Source organism: Mauremys reevesii, linkage group 8 (assembly GCF_016161935.1).
Source record: "Mauremys reevesii isolate NIE-2019 linkage group 8, ASM1616193v1, whole genome shotgun sequence".
In the NCBI taxonomy this organism is placed as follows: domain Eukaryota; kingdom Metazoa; phylum Chordata; order Testudines; family Geoemydidae; genus Mauremys; species Mauremys reevesii.
Genome location: NC_052630.1, coordinates 51,792,482 through 51,809,532, shown reverse-complemented (window position 1 = coordinate 51,809,532; position 17,051 = coordinate 51,792,482). Strand labels below are relative to the sequence as shown.

Genomic DNA, 17,051 nt, shown 5'->3' with positions numbered 1-17,051 from the left:
AGCTAGGTAGTGCAAGTTAGACAATTAAGAGCCCTAGGGACTACCCAGAACAGGTACAGCAGCAGTGCATGTCTGCCACAATATCTGCTACTGTGCTTTAATCCTGACCTATCTTTTGGTTGAGAGGATAGCTTATGACTAAGGCTAAAGATTTAATCATGGGTATTTTTAGTAGAAGTCATGGACGGGTCACGAGCAAGAAACAAAAAAAAAATCACAGCCCATGACCTGTCCATTATGTATACCATAAATACCTGAATTGGGGGGGTGGGGGGGGGGCAGGAAGAACGCTCCCAGAGGGGGAGCCCACAGCACCAGCGGCTGTGGGGGGAGTCCCAGGGGGCCAGCAGCTGCTCCAGCCACCACTGTGGGGGAAGCCCTGGGGCCAGCCGCTGCTCCAGCCACCCCGGGACCACTGCCAAGCTGCAGCTGCTCCCACTGCCCCAGGGACTGCTGCTCAGGTGGTCCCCAGAGCAAGCTGCCAGGGGCCGTCAGAGTAGCAGCTGGTGCGGCTGGTCCCGAGGCCACTCCAGGTGTGGCTGGCTGCAGAGCCACTACAGCAGTCCACGGGGCCAGCTGCTCGGGTGGCCCTGGGGTCAGCCACACTGGCCGTTGCAGAAGTTGTGGAAGTTGCAGGAAGTCATGGAATCCGTGACAAACAGAGCCCTACTTATGACCCGGAGGAGAGGTCCAGTCAAATCGTTGCTTTAGAACATAAGAATGGCCATACTACTTCAGACCAATGATCTATCGAGCCCGGTACCCTGTCTCCCGACTGTGGCCAATGCCAGATGCTTCAGAGGGAAAGAACAGAACAGGGCAATTATCGAGTGATCCATCCCCTCTCATACAGTCCCAGCTTCTGGCAGTTAGAGGCTCAGGACACCCAGGGTTGTGTCCCTGATCATCTTGGCTAGTAGCCATTGATGGACCAAACCTCCATGAATTTATTAATTTTTTTTTAACCAAGTTACAGTTGTGGCCTTCACAACATCCCCGGCAAAAAGTTCCACAGGTTGACTGTACCTTGTATGAAGTAGTACTTCCTTATGTTTGTCCTGAACCTGCTGCCTATTCATTTCATTGGGTGACCCCTTGGTTCTTGTGTTACGTGAAGGGATAAACACTTCCTTATTCATTTTCTCCATACCATTCATGATTTTATAGACTTCTGTCATATCTCCTCTTAGCTCTCTTTTCCAAGCTGAACAGTCTCAGTCTTTTTAATCATATGGAAGCTGTTCCATACTCCTAATTATTTTTGTAGCCCTTCTTTGTACCTTTACCAATATTCATATATCTTTTCAGATGGGGTGACCAGAAATGCATGCAGTATTCAAGATGGGGCATACCATGGATTTATATAGTGGCATTAAGATATTTTCAGTCTTATCATCTATCCCTTTCTTAATGGTTCATAACATTCCCAGGAGCTAGCGCCCCATGCCAGCAGCTCCTCCAGCATGGTTGTATCGTCTCCAGCCCTGCCCACAGCTGCTGGTGAGCATGGTACCCACCCCAGCTGCTCCTGGGAACAACAGCCTACCAGACTGCTGCTTTCATGGCTGCAGTTCCCAGTAGAGCCCTGCAGCTCTGTGGATACCAATTTGTATCCACAGATATAGATTTCGTATCCGCACAGGGCTCTACTTTTTTGACTGGCCACTCAGTCTGCTAATTCTCCAGACCTACCGGATTCAATCAGAAAGATGGTAAATAGGGAACCTGACTACCTGCTCTGGAGCTGAGTGTGGGCAATTGCTTAAAAACTTCCAGAATCCTATGAAAAAGAGGTAGGGATAAACGCCTACATCCTTGCCAAAAATTCCCCTCTGTATCCCCTCTTTTCTCACATGCACTGCATACCACCACAAATTGTCTGGCATTCCTTTAAAAACATTCTTGGTTGTACATGTCCTTGATATGTACATTTTGCCTGCCTGCACACCGACATTCCATTACTGGAATGTAACTTAAGGCTTTGTGTACTTCTTTATGGCATTCAGTTATATAAAAAGCACTACAGAAATACAGTAACAAGACATGGTAATTACAATATGCATGCAGTATCCTGTGCAAGCTGTATCGCCACCACTTCAGTGCAAAAAGTTCATAGTGTTTCAACACAGTACAGTCCAATGATGTAACTCCAAACCAGGTGTGCAAGTCACCATTAGAGAAATGGTACTGAAAATTCCAGCAGTCCACCTTTTCCTCAAGGAAAGTTAGTTTAGAAAGCATTACAGGCATACACAAGTCACATAATAAGCTTTATGGTGGAATGAGAAAATGTTCAATCAAGGCAGAAATGCAATTTCTATATTGACAAATACAAGGAAGAACATAAAATATTACATTCCACTGGTAGCACCACAACCTTCTAGGCCTAGTTTGAAGATGACCATCAATTTCCATTTCTTGACACCCCATGACTCTCACTGCCATAAGGCACCCAGATCATGACAACTAGCCTCTCACTGCAGAATGCTACATGACTCCTCTTCAGGTACCTGACATCTGGCCAGCAACACTGGTCAGAAGCCAGTGTTCAGCACTGCAAGGTTTGACCAACCTTGCTGATTATGTCTCTGAACTATAGAGAGGTTGGATTTGGAGGTCAATGCTGAACATCTCAGGTTCAGCTGGCAGACAAGCTGAATATTACCAAAGGACCAGCATGGCTCCATTCTACCTTCTGAATACTAGACTGCATCATATGCAATATGGACATATATCAGTTTATAAATTAATGAATCAACAGGGAGGAAAAACCCAAACAGAGTATTTTATCCAGTCACTGATGGGTATATTTACCTCTTAGGTTTGAAGACCACTTTCTGTCCCCCTTCAAGTATCAGCAAAGCTTTCAGCTGGGTCCCTTTGTAGCCCACATCAGCTTTTATAATTTTCTTGGTAGCCATGGCATGCATAACAGCCCCTAGCTCCGGCGTCTCCTCAGGATACACTTCCCGTGGTACCACCCACTGGGCGGCAATCTCCCAGGGGGACTGCAGCGTATGATCAAGTCGGGGGTCTAGCTCCACACGCAAGCTTGCCATCATGCGGTGAAAGGCCCGCTGGTCCTCCCGGTTGGCAGCTGAAGTGTCCAAGTTGTCAATGAGGAAAACTTTTGTGAAAATGAAGATGACAAGGAGGATGGCCAGCAGTACCACTCGCTGCTTTAGCTTCATGGTGACCTTCAACCCTTCTCTCCTGACCCTCTCTTCCAAGGGCTACAGGAAGTCTATTAGAGATCAGGGTCAGGAGGGGAATGTTAATGCATTTCATTCATAATTTTCACTCTTGTGGGTCTATCATCACTGAAGTATCTTCTAGTACCTCTACAAATTAATCAAAAAAAAAAAAAGAAAAAATGTAAGTTTCACAGGTACCGATCCTCCGGTACCATCAACTCAAACTCTAGTCATTTTTGCTAAGCATGTTAAAGAGTGCTGCACTTGCACCCCAGCCCCAAACTTTCCTGCCAATTTTTGTGGTTTCACAATCCCACTTTCCTCTTTTGTAAATACCCTCCCCTATTGCTGTGTGAACACTCCACACAAACAAGGGGAATGGACTGATACAGTTAAACTAATGATATACATAAAAGGCTGCCAAATATAGGAAACGTTTTCTATTATTGCACTTACAAGTAACAACTGAAATTATTGTAACTACAGTAGAGAAAACATTTGGAAAGAATTATTATTTAAGTTGACGGTACCACATTTAAAAGCAGAAAAGGCTTATTTAAAAATAAATGTGGTCCCTATAATATTTCCAAGTTCTCTGCACTACCCCAAGAAAATCAAAAGTGTGTACTAAATTCTGGTGTACTAAATCCATCCTTCACAGCAGTTTGCAAAAGTTATAGCCAAAAACATCTCCAGAGCAAACAAATAGAGGAGAGATAATCAATAGACAATTAACAGCCTCACAGACACAAAGGAAATTAAAAAAAAAAAAAATCACCCTGTTCTGAAACCTCAGCCCGAGCAACTATGCTGTGACATATCTATGTCTTTGTATTTAAGACAGATGCAAGACATCTCCCTCTTCAATAAGTTTTGGCTGAAAAATCGTTATCAATTAAGGCCCATCTGATGAGCAGTTAATCCAATCTAGTTAAATTAAGTCAAGAAAAGAATATTCAAACATTATTAAACATAACCAGAACGCAGATGAAAACTGACACTACATCACCACCACTGTAGGACACTCATGGAGCTGGGAGAGACTGCACATAGGAACATAAACATTTTTTTTCAAAATGGCCACAAACTGCACCTTGAGCTATAGATGCTCACTGGGATGAGCAATAAATGGATGAGGCAGAAGTTACTTATTCAAGAAACAAGTAATACAAGTGCACTTGCTTAGTTATTTTACCATCAGTTTTACCATCTACAACACAAGGACAGCCAAAGTGCATCCCACTGGCCAAATACAGATCACAGCCATCCCCATCTTCAGCATGCAAGTTGCGGCCCGCGTTTTCAGATTAAGATGGACTACACCGCATGAGAGAATCAGTGTGTCTCTGCAGGCCATACACCCTGCGCTGATGATATGAGTGTAGCTGCAAATCTACTTTGTTTTAATGAGATAGATATCCTTGGGCTCCTAGCAAGTCACCACTGCTGTCCTCAGGGAGGCACAGTAGGAGCACTCCTGCATAAAATCTTAATGTTAGACTAAAACAATAAGATGGGGGACAGCCTGCTGACACACTTTTAAACCAAATTACAAGTTACAGCTAGGGACAAGCAGTTCCACACCCAATCAACAGATCTCCATATTTTGAAAATGACTCCTTGTTCAGCTAGCTAACAGTTTTAAATGTGCAGCATAACAGATAGTAACTTTAGCCCCATCATTTTCATTTTGTCTCATTCGTGAGGTGACAGTTCAGATTGCTCATTTCCAGTCACACATCTTGCTTCTCAAACACTATTGATAACTCCAGTTTTCAGATATTAGTATGTAAACAATGTCATTGTAAAGGCAACTTGCATGCAGTTGACATGTTAATAACTTATTTAATGTGATTAGTCACTCAACACACCAAATTCCATGAAGGGAAAAGGAAGAATTAAAAAGGAGGCCAAATGCCCGAGCTGTTTCAATCTAGCACTACAGACACCTTATCTATGTAATACTTATCTGATCTGTCAATTATAAAAAGAACCTCTCCTGGTATTGTTCGGAAATGAGCCAGGAAATTCACATAAGCTAAAATTCATCCTTCAGTTCTATCTAGACGGGGCAGAATTTCTCTGAACAGAATGTCTATGGTATGCAGGTTGGCAACGGGAATCAGCAGTACTGATGGCAAACCTTCACCTGACCAAAAAGGCCATACTCCTGCAAGTGCAGGATACAGGGCTTATCTTCACTGCAACAGTTAGCTCAAATTAGTACTCTTGGGTTACTCCACTCAAGCTAGTTTGAGTGACCACACTGCAAAACACCACTAAAACTATACAGAAATAGATTAGCAGCTAATGAGTTATAATCAGTGTTGTATCACCACTGCATTACTTCCTAGAGTTTTAGCAGCATTTGAGCTCCAATCATCCTTCCATTTATGGTTAACTAGCTCAAACTTAAAGCACCACTTAACCTGAGCTAGAGATTTGTGGATGTGGATGGGAGTTGGGTTAGGAGCTCAGTCTAACATTGCAGTCAAAACACGCCCCCTAAGACATTAAACACTCATCTTGAGTGTAAGAAAAAGACCAAGCAGATTAATATGAACAGAATTTTATCTTCAACTCACTATATCTTTACTCTATTTATTCATTAATTCACTTTATTTATTTCACTTTGTTATTTTAAATGTAACTAGTATAGGAACTTGCTTTCTTTTGTTTCCTTTTTTTAAATATCTCAGAGATTTATGAGAGTTAACACTGGATCATATAGCCCACTTCAGAACCACTACTATCTACAATGGAAACACCTATTAAGGCTTTATTTATCCCAATACTGAACAGATTAAAGCATTTAGTGAAAGACTGTCACACTTGGTACCTAAGTGGCCTGATTCTTAGAAACGCTGAGCAACCACAGATTCCTTTGATTTCAAAGGGAGCTATTGGTGTTAAAACACTTCTGAAAAACAGACCACTTATATATACAGGCACCTACACTGCCCTTCATTGTTATCTCCCTTCCCACCAAGCCTTCTATGTTGTTAATTGGTATTTAATAAAAAATACTCTGTGAAAGATAACCATTCTTTGTCTCCTACACATTGTGGTTGCTGCTTGAATTAATACACAGTGGCAATTTGATTATTTGCTGAGAACAAATCACAGTCAGGAATCATCAAAATTTTAATGAAAGGCAGCAAGTTAACAAAGCATGGCAGAGCGCTGTAATGACACATTACTGGATCTCATTGTCAAAATGGTGCCTAAAAGCCTCCCTGATTCGAACTGCCCCGCTCTGTACTCTCCTAATAGCCCTAGTATCTGGCTGCTCAAAATCAGCTGCCAGGCAATCCCCCTCCACACTCCACCCCAGCGGAAACTTTTAATCCTTAGCCTCACAAATACTATGGAGTACACAGCAGGCTGCTATGACCATGGGAATATTTTCCTCATTTCAATCTAACCTGCCATAAAGACAGCCCCAGTGTGCTTTTAATCTGTCAAAGGCATATTCTACAGTCATTCTGCACCTGCTCAGATTAATGTTGAAGTGCTCCTTGCTGCTGTCCAGGTTTCCCACGTAAGGCTTCATGAGCCACGGAAGTAAGAGGTACACTGCGTCTCCCAGGATCACTACGGTCATTTCAACATCCCCAATTTGAATCTTCTGGTCTGGAAAGAAAGTCCCTGCTTGCAGCTTTCTGTAAAGTCCAGAGTTTCTGAAGATGCATGCATCATGTACCTTCCCGGACCACCCCGTGTTGATAGTGAGACAGTCACGGAGAGCCACAAGTGCCTGCAATACCACAGAGAAGTACCCCTTTCTATTGATTTACTCTGTCACAAGATGGTCCGAGGCCAAAATTAGGATATGCATGCCATCTATCGTCTTGCTGCAGTTAGGGAATCCCATAGCTGCAAAGCCATCCACCATTTCATGCACATTACCAAGAGTCACAGTCCTTCATAGCAGTATGTGATTAATGGCCCTGCACGCTTGCATTAATGCAGCCCCAGTGATGGATCTCCATACTCCAAACTGATCTGCGACCGACCAGTAGCAGTCTGGAGTAGCCAGCTTACACACAGCGATTGCCACAAACTTCTCCACCGAGAGGGCAGCTCTCATTTTGGTGTCCTTGAGCTGCAGTGTTGAGGTGAGCTCTGCACACAGTTCCAGGAAGGTGGCTTTCATAGTGCTTGTTTCCCGAACCCAAAAGTGACAGTCCTCCGCATCCAACTGCTCCGTGAATGCCAAAAGTAATCTGGTGTTGTTTCTTTCCATGGCTCATAACAGGTTAGGCCCCTCTGATTTGTGTTCAGATTGGGTGTTCATGATATACTGCATGACCAGCCATAATGTGTTCATAACAGTGACAGTAGAGAACAGTGCAGGATCCATCCTTTCAGACAGAGATGGCAGGTGCACAGTAAACAGGGACCGCTGAAAAATGCCACAAAATGCACTCGGAAGCCCATGGAACAATGGGATGGAAAAATGCATCATGAGACGTTGAGCCCCTACCATGATGCACTGCAACCCATTCTGCCTTCCCACACCACCTAGCTGCAGAAGGTGGTGAGTTGCACAGTGCACTGCTCTCTCTGTCGATGCTAGAGCACCAACTGTGGACGTGCTCTGCTGAGAGAAGGAGCGTTATGAGAACATGTAAAAGCAATGCAATTATACTGGGTTTTAATCATCGGCATAACTTCTGTCGACAAAACCCTTAGTGTAGACAAGGCCTAAGAAAGTCCTTTCACGCAGTGTTCTTATCTCCAGCAACCTTGTTGATTAAACAAAAGGCACAGACCAAGAGGTTTATTACCTAAGTAAACTCCATGTACACACCCAGAGAAGAAAAGAATCACCCTTCACCCATGTTACCACATCCTCATGTCAGAGAAAAAACAAATCAGCATTTGAAAATAAAAACAATGACAGGTTTTTAATATTGCTATTGTTGCTTTTCACTAAGTTCCCACAGATATTTCCTAATAGATTTCAACTCTGATTCTGGACAGTTCTGTGTTATTTGCAAACACCAAGCCTTCCTACCCCATGCCCTCATTACAGTATTTTAAACACCAAAGCACATTAATTATGCACACAAACGTCTCAACTAAAGCATGCCCACCCACTTATTAAATTAAAACATATCTCAGTACTTTCCTGCCAGTCTGGAAGGTTACTCATGCTATAGCCAAACAGCAGCTAAACCACTCCCTTCTCCAAACTGGCACTCTCAGTGGCAGCAACTCACCATAGTCAGCACTCTGCTATTTGTTGAGGAAATGGAATCCATTTATATTCTTAAGACTTGGGGCCCTGCAACAGCCAACCACCTCTAAGCCAGTCCAGCACCACTTTCCAAAATCAAAAACAAACAGCAGGCACAGCACAAAACCAAAGGGGTGTATACTCTGGCACCTGAGAAATTAGAAAAGAACTGTACTTAGAGGGCAACGCCATTACAGGGACAGAATCAAAATTATCTAATAAGGTGCCTGTCACAATGTTGTCTGGACACAATTTACAAGAAAAAGCAGCAAAGAATCCTGTGGCACCTTATAGACTAACAGACGTTTTGGAGCATGAGCTTTCGTGGGTGAATACCCACTTCGTCGGATGCAAGTAGGCTTTACAAGACTTTCACTTGGTCATTAGGATTTTTAAATAAGACAGAATAGGGAGAGGCCTCATTAGTCAGATCTGGACCCAGAATTTCATAGTTCAGTCACCTGAAATAAGCCTGTGAATAAATGCATCTTACAACTTTCTGTATGTACTCAAGTGCATGCTTAAATGGACTTTTGTTTCTCCAAAGAACATAAAAACATAAGAGCTGTCATACTCAGTCAGACCACGGTCCAGCTTGCCCAGTATCCTGTCTCTGACAGTGGCCAGTACCAGAACTTCAGGGTGAGAGAACAGAACAGGGCAATCATGGAGTGATCCACCGATCTTCCACTCCCAGCTTCTGGTAGTCAGAGGTTTAGGGTCATCCTGAACATGGGGTTGTGTCCCTGACCACCTTGGCTAACAGCCATCGATGGACCTAACCTCCGTGAACGTATCCGGTTCTTTTTCAAACCCAGTTATGCTTCCAGCCATCCAAAATACTACGATGCTACTAAATACTCAGTTTCATGAGTAACAACATCCTATGAAGAGGACTAAGGTTCATCATAGTAAATATGGGGAAATTTGCTGAACAAAGTTTCCAGTGCAATTTACTTCAGCCTTGAGAGACCAATTTCTTCTGGCCTCCCCTCCCCCCCCCCCATTCCATTCTGGCAGATTCCTTGGTAGCTCATCCTCTCTCTCCCTACATAGATCTTATCAGCATAGAATTCTTTTATTCACATACTCCCCCAGACATCATCTTAGAATTTGCAGACACTTACCACCTCTCTTTCATTACCTGGTGATTGTTCTGTACTACCCTTATGATATAGTGCTTAAGGCTTCCTACAAGTTTACTGGTTGGTACAGCATCTCCCTGCTCCCTTAGTCTGTAACAACCTTCACCATACAGCCCTGCAGGCAGTTCTCTGAGGCTGGGCCTATCCTAGAATTTTTTCCTTAAGAAACACCTTCCATTGCACTTTCACCAGTGGCAGCAGTAGCGAGAGCTCGAGCAAAGACAAGGTACTGGTTGGTCACCAGCATTTTAACACTATGTCATGGAAACCTGACATGAAGATAAAAGTGTCAGTAAACACCAGCATTTTTTTTTTTTTTAAAAGACACCAAAACTCCCCCTATTGCTACTACCGGTGGAGTGATAAGCAAAGGGGTAATTTAAGGAGACTAGTGTAGAAAAGGCCTTAAACTGATGGAAAATGACATGTATGTCCTTCTAGGTTTGGTGTCAATGATGCTAAGAACAAGTTTATTCAGCTGACAAATAAAAAGATGCACTACAATCTCAAACTGAGATCTGAAAATCTATCTGCAATCTTAAATAATAATAGGCCCAATCCTGCCAGGTGATGAGCCCACCCTATCTCCGCTGGCCTCAACAGAAGCTGAAGGTAATTAGCACCTCTACAGAACCAGAAGCATAGATTCTGGGATCAGATCTTAGCTGCCAATTTTGACGACAACATGCAAGGCAGTACAAAACCTATGTGGCTCTCCTGGGACCAGGGCCGGCTCCAGGTGCCAGCATCCCAAGCAGGTGCTTGGGGCGGCAATCTGCAAGGAGCAGGAGTCCCTGTGTTTTTGCCCCCAAGCAGCATGCAAATTGCCGCAGCTGACGGCGGGAGCAGTCCGTGTGCCTTTAGGGCAGCACGCGCGTTTCCGCGGCGGCGGCAATTCAGCAGCAGCTTCTATGTTCAGCTGTCCTGGGCGGCACAGCTTCTGTCTTCAGCCTCCATGGAAACGCGGGTGCCGCCCTAACGGCACACGAACTGCCCCTGCCTTCCACAGCGGCAATTCGGCGCGCTGCTTGGGGTGGCAAAAACAGTAGAGCCAGCCGTGCCTGGGACTTTGGTTTGCAAGTGGAAATAAATCGTGTTCTCTCACTGACTTATATCAGCCAGTGGTCTGGCCTTCAATGTTGAGCCAGGCTCACTTTAATTTTTTTTTTTTTCTAAAAAGGGAGCCTGAATCCATGCTTCTTATGACTGCCACATCTAATCTGTATGCTCAATGGTAAAACTTGTTTCTTTTTTTTCCCATCATTTGACAATGTCATTTGCTGAATCACAGGTTTTACCTCCAAGCTTTCCCATAACCACAATGGCTGTTCGAAGTGGAACCAACTTACTGAAAAGGCAAAATTTTCCAATTATATAGGGTGGAGAGGGTTTGTTTGTTTGTTTTTAGGTGTTTATTTTAGATCTAACTGCAAAGGCCCTATAGAATGGAGGTAAGGTAAAACAGCAAAAAATTATTTGCTTTTGTTGTAAGATACACAGCGAAACATCTTGACTGATCACCCATAAGACTGGAAAAGTCAGCCAAATACAGACTGTACTGCACTGAATGCTTAGAGATACTTTTAAGTAAAACGATCACTTAAGGCAGTTTTCCTGTTGTTGGAGGGGTCTCACTGTGCAGGTTTTACGGTACTGCTAGGTAGACTATGAGGTCTAATGACAGTATAAAAGCACTAAACTTCACTGTAGTGTATTAGAGTTTGAGTCCCATGTCAGAAATGGCTAGAGTGCAAGACCGCACTCAAACTATCCCTTTTTACTGAAGATTGGGGAGGGGGCACGCAAATTTTTTATCCACTACCCTTCAGCCACTGAGATGGTCCCAACAATTAAAGTGTACTGTCTAATAGTTAGAGCAAATAACTTTGAGTCAGGACTCCTGGGTTTTATTTGTGGTTGCCACTGACTGGCAGTGTGACCGTAGACAAGTCATTAAGCCATTCTATGCCTCAGTTTCCCCATCTACAAAAGGGGGTTAATATTTTTCTAATTGCTAGGATATGCGGGTATAGCTTTAATTGTTGTCTGTAAAGTGCTTTGAAATGCGATGATGAAAGGGATCACAGAAGCATGAATTATTATTCAAATACTTTTCAAAATCAAGTAGAGGAGGCTTCTCGGGGGACTTCTCACAAGAGCAGGATCTTATTTGAATGATCAGCTATGCTTGGGAAAGGCTCACAACCAACCCAGGGACACCTGTGCTAAAGATCCGTCCCTACCGTAGGCAGCCACTGTAAAGCCCTATCAAGGTTTCCAATGCAAGTTACTTCCACCCTTGCAGACCCAACTCTGGCGGGTGACTGATCCCCTCGGGGGGGGGGGGCACTCTCCCTACCGACCAACATACCAGCGTGGCTGCAGACGGGACCCCACGCTGCCCCAGCGAAGCGGGGATTCCCAGAGAAAAGACCCCGACGCCCCTCGGGGCTCGTTACCTGCCCACAGGCGCCCCGGCACCGAACGAGGGGTCGCTGCTGCTCCCCAACGGACCCGAGGGGGCGACCGCGGCGCGGGAGAGGGGCGTGTCGGGCGGGAGAGGGGCGCCCCCTGCCCGTAGGCGCGGGGCCCGTCCCCGCCGAGCCACGCAGGCAGCTCTGCCCACCGCAGCGGAGGGCCGCGGCCGCAGCGCTACGAGGCCCCCAGGCCGAAGGGGTCGAGCGCGGCGGGCCTGAAGCTCCCGACCCCGCTCCCCTGCTCCGGCCCCGGGGCCCCTAGCGAGCCGCTCCCGGGAAGGCGCCACCCGGCGCCCCGTACTCACCCCCGCCGGCGCCCGCGCGCCATCCCCGGCCGGCGCTGCCAGTGCCAACAGCCCCGCGAGCTCTCCAACATGGTGGCGCCCGGCGCCGCAACCAATAGGGCCGCCTCATCCGCCGCCACCGACCAATGGGGCCACACTTTTCCCCGCTCCCTCGCCGAAAGGACCAGAGGGGCTCCCGAATAGGGCAGCTCCTTTAACACGCCAGCCAATGGGACCGGCTCGTTGACTTCCACCCACTCCCACAACTATTCCCTGACAGCCAATAGGAGCGTGCCCAATTTAACTCCCTCCGCCCCAGCCAGACCCTCTGTCTAAGCCCCCCCCAATTAACCCTTCCCTGCTTGAGGCCTGGGAGCAAACAGCAGCCAGTGGGGGTGCTGCCCAAGGTTGGGGGCAGTACCTGCTGCGGGAGAGGGGTAGTAAGAAGTATCTTGGCCCCTCCCCTACAGATTAGTGTTTGTCTACAGTGGTCACTCAGGAAAAACAATCCACATTAAGAAAATATGTGATTTTAAAGAGGATTAGCTACACCAAATTAAGGCCACTTTAAATCTGCATAAGTGTCCCCACACAGGGGTTTAACTAAGCGACTTTAAATTCACAGTTAATTCACGTTCATGTTCGTGAGTGTCTCCATGTAAACACGTCAGAAGGGCCCAGACCATAGGTGCACTGGTATCTCCCACTTTCTTCCTAGCAGTGAACCAGAAGCCACACCTTCTACCAATCCCTCATCTCAGCCTCCGATCCACACAACCTGAATCCCCTCCCAGTATGTCTGCAAGTGAATTATTTTACTTTAGAAATAAAGGATCTAATGATAGTAATGGAGTCACTAACACTCAAACACTATAGCCTACAACATTTTAAGTTTCATGCATATATAATTTGCTCCAGGTCTCAGCCATACCTCCACTGGGGCATGGATTGTTGAGAAGTATAGATACAGGCTCTGGGGCTTTCCCTCCTTTACCTGGGAAAGGGTGGAAGTGCTTTCTCCCATTAGAGGGTGGAATGGCATGCACTAGAAGGAAGCCAGATGCTGGACCTGGCTGACCCCTACAAGAGCTTGTTGCATAGATAAATCCTTTTTCCCTAGATAAATCTGATAGAAAACATGCTTAATTTACTTTTTAAAAAGAAGACTATAACGGACAGCGGTGGTAGCAGCACAGTTTTTAAGGCTGTCTGAAGCTTCCCATTATAATAATACCCTGTTTTCAGTTGCTTATAACTTTGACAACATTTACTTGTTCAGGCTGAAATCTTCCATGCCAGTTGCCTGATTTAGACTCATTTTTGGAAAATTTCAGCCAGAACAACTCAGCTATTTCTGAGAACTTGGAATGGCTGGCCAGGGAGACTGGAGACAAGGAAGTGGGGAAGTGGGAGGATTGGGACAGAGAGTTGGAAGGGGTGGGACTAGGATTTGCTGGGCCAGGAGAGAGACTGGGATGAGAAGGCAGAGGAAAGGGGAGACACTGGCTATGTAGGGAGAATGGGATTGGGTTGAGGAGCTAGGGGTGGGGAAGAGATTAGACTAGGACAGGGAAAAGTTGGAAGGGACAGGTGTGGGGGAAATGGGCAGAAGAGTTTGTGCCTACTAGAGCACACACACCTCCAAAGCCTGGAATGAAACCCAAGGTTCCTGAGCCTAATCATTCCTCTGCTGTCAGCAAATAGCTGTGAAACCATCTCATCCCCCTCTAGTGCTGGTCCCCATAGAGGAGGAGGATGACAACCTACTACTGTTATCAGTTACTCTGTTAACTTATGTCATAGGTGTCTGTTTGGTGATCTAAAGGTTCCAATCCTGTTGATCCATATAGGTGTCAATATGATGCCACATGATGGAATTTGGATTTTTTAGTTTGCTTATCTAAAAACCCAAGAAATTACACATACAAAAATCTATGTTAAAAGATCATTAAGGATCCAAAGTCAACCACTCAAGTTAAAAAATGCCAGAAATAATAAGCACCAAAGAAAAGCCCATAGAAATTAATAATTCTGTATTCAGAGCAGAGTTTGAATAGTGTGTAGTAAATAAGGCCTGGAGCAACCCATTGAACAATGAGGAGAAAGCAAAATATTGAACAGCTGCTCTTTTAGTGAGCACCATCCATCCTGTGTCCTGAATTAGGCCAGGGTCATATAGAAAAAAGAGTATGTGATCACATAATAAAAACTCCATCATAATGCATATGCACAAGGTTAATGGATTAAAGTTGCACATACAACTTTCATTTTGGCGTTTCCTAACATCTGAGTGCTTGACTCTGCAGCCTTAATAATGTTATTGTGTAGGTAAAGGTGTGGAGTTGTGGGGTGAGGATGTTTATGTTATAAGGGGGAGTGCATGGCCCTGCAGTTAAACAGACAAACAGGAGAGCTGGATTCTATTCTTTGCTCTTCCATCATCATTTACCCTTTCTGTACCTCAGTTTCCTCTCCTGTAAAATGGAGATGAATTATCCTCACCAAACAAAGCTGTTACTAGGCTTATAGATCAACTATAGAAAGCTGTCAAAGAGATTCTGCTAACCGAGGGCAGAGCGGGTTAAATGGGTCCCATCCTTCCCAGCGGCGTATTATTGCCTAGGCCAAGGCCTAGGCCTAGGGCAGCAAATTTGCTCGTGACCCCTCCCCAACTCCACCCCTTCTCCAAATCCCCGGCCCGCTTCCTCCCCCAGGTGCGCCGTGCTTCCCTCCTTCCATCTCCCTCCCAGGCTTGCCGCGCGAAAGTGCTGGGAGGGAGAAGCGAGTAGCGGCACTCTTGGAGGAGGCAGAGCAGAGGTGAGCTGGGGCCCAGGGAGTAACCCAGGGGGGCCGGGAACCACTTCCTGCCCCAGCTCACCTCCGCTCCACTGCTGCCATCCCTCGAGCATGCCGCAACTCCCCTTCTCCCCCCTCCCTCCCAGGCTTGCCGCGTGAAAGGGCTGGGAGGGAGGGAGGGAGAAGCGAGTAGCGGCGCGATCAGAGGCGGCGGAGCAAAGGTGAGCTGGGGCCGGCGGGCACGGGAAGTGACTCTTGGGGGGAGGGGGAGACAGGGAACCGCTCCCTGCCCCAGCTCACCTCCACTCCACCGCTGCCATCCCCCGAGCACACCACGACTTCCCTTCTCTCCTCTCCTCCCAGGCTTACCGCGGGGGAGCAGAGGGGAGCTGGGGTGGGGAGAAGGGGAGCGGCGGCAATTTTTTGAGGACCTAGGGGTGCCAAATATGTTAATCTGCCACGGATCCTTCCTCTTGAGCCCCTCCAGACCCAGAACTGTGCAGAAGACATCCCATTTGGGTCACTAGGACCCAGGTGGCATTCCACTTCCTCCAGCCATGATGATATCGACCTTTAGGAAAGAAACTGCAGGGAGGAGGCAGAGACTGAAGCCATAATAAACATTATTATTATTAATAATATAATAAGATTAGTACCCTTACCGCTGGTTCTGATCCACTTCCATTTTCTGCTTTGACATTCTTTGATGGATGGTGCTGCAGAATGGCAAAACTATTATTTTTATTAGTTTCAGCCTTATGTGCCTCATAATATTGTACAACATGAGAACAGGAGACCGCATCGAATGACTCTGTACATCCTTCAAAATCTGTAATGCCTTACTCAGGCATAGGCTACAAATTTACTTATAGAAAATTTACACACTAGACTCAACAATCAAGGTAGTTCTAACAAAAAAATTCTTTCAGAAAAACTGTATACTTTTAAAAATGTTTTGTAAAGTCACATTTCTTTGATGTTACCTGTGCTATAGATTGTGAAGCATCCTAACAATTATAAATAAAATGTCTGCAAAATAGATTTTATTTTTTAAGAAACATTCCCTCGCCTCCCACTCCACCTGCTTCATTTAGTAACAGTGCCCTTTCCGCTTCTTCTGCTCTGCTTCCCTTTACAGTATGCATGGCCTGACAGTTCTTTTCATGCTGGTCTCTCCTTTCCTGAGCTGCTTGTTGTTTCTTTTTCATTTCAGTACTAGTATTTAGGTAGAAATGCTTCCCCTAGCAATACTGCAGCTGTGGGTCCGTCCAAATTTAACCTTCCCATCCTCAGGTCTGTCAGCGTACAGCCCTGCTTTAACACTTTTGTTCCTGTTATATCCTTGGGGGCAGCCGGTTTAGGAAGAAATCACTTGAAGCCAGACAGCAGACAGCTAACAAAACTACCATTTTATTTACAGACACAGAGCTCACCCAACCGGCCGAAACTGGCTGGGCTATCCCCTAATAATCTAACTCAGTTGCCATAGGAACAAAAACCATGACAACCAAATACACAACATATTCCTCCCCCCCCAATAAGAACATCCCCTAAATAAAACACACACTAGACTAGAGAAGGAGGGTAGACTGCCTCCATTCCCGGCTAGACCCTGGGGATTATTTTGCCCCATAACCATGGGTTCGCCCTAGCTAAAGATCCAGCCGATGAGGAGGGCTTCTGTCTCTAGGTGGATTACGGCGAACTTCTGGTGTTGTTGCACCCGAAAGTACCATGGGCTCTTGTTGCACCTCAGTGCACCTCATGCGGGCGTGGACATATGTTCAGCAGTCAGTATGATTGGTAACAGAGTCATTTATTTCTCTCCAGCATACATCTTTATACTCTTAAAGCAGGCAAGCAAGCAATTGCTAATTGGTTAACAAAAAACACACAAGCACTGCTATAACTTC

At 45.7% G+C, this 17,051-nt stretch overlaps 1 protein-coding gene across 9 annotated transcripts in view; it reads right to left on the bottom strand.

Annotated features, from left to right (window-relative positions):
- FAM20B (FAM20B glycosaminoglycan xylosylkinase) overlaps positions 1-15,854 on the bottom strand; it is a 33,386-nt gene extending 17,532 nt beyond the window's left edge. For 5 of the 9 annotated variants that reach the window (XM_039485553.1, XM_039485559.1, XM_039485561.1 and 2 more), the window contains exons 1-2: positions 12,364-12,500; positions 2,815-3,341 (exon numbers count right to left, since the gene is read on the bottom strand). In XM_039485553.1, the coding sequence (XP_039341487.1) occupies positions 2,815-3,191 (377 nt within the window). In that variant the 5' untranslated portion in view covers positions 3,192-3,341; positions 12,364-12,500. Of the gene's footprint in view, positions 1-2,814; positions 3,342-6,685; positions 6,852-8,419; positions 8,587-12,363; positions 12,501-15,800 lie in introns of those variants that run through there. The other 4 variants (XM_039485554.1, XM_039485555.1, XM_039485558.1 and 1 more) reach the window with 4 other exon arrangements.
- Positions 15,855-17,051: the final 1,197 nt, after the last annotated feature.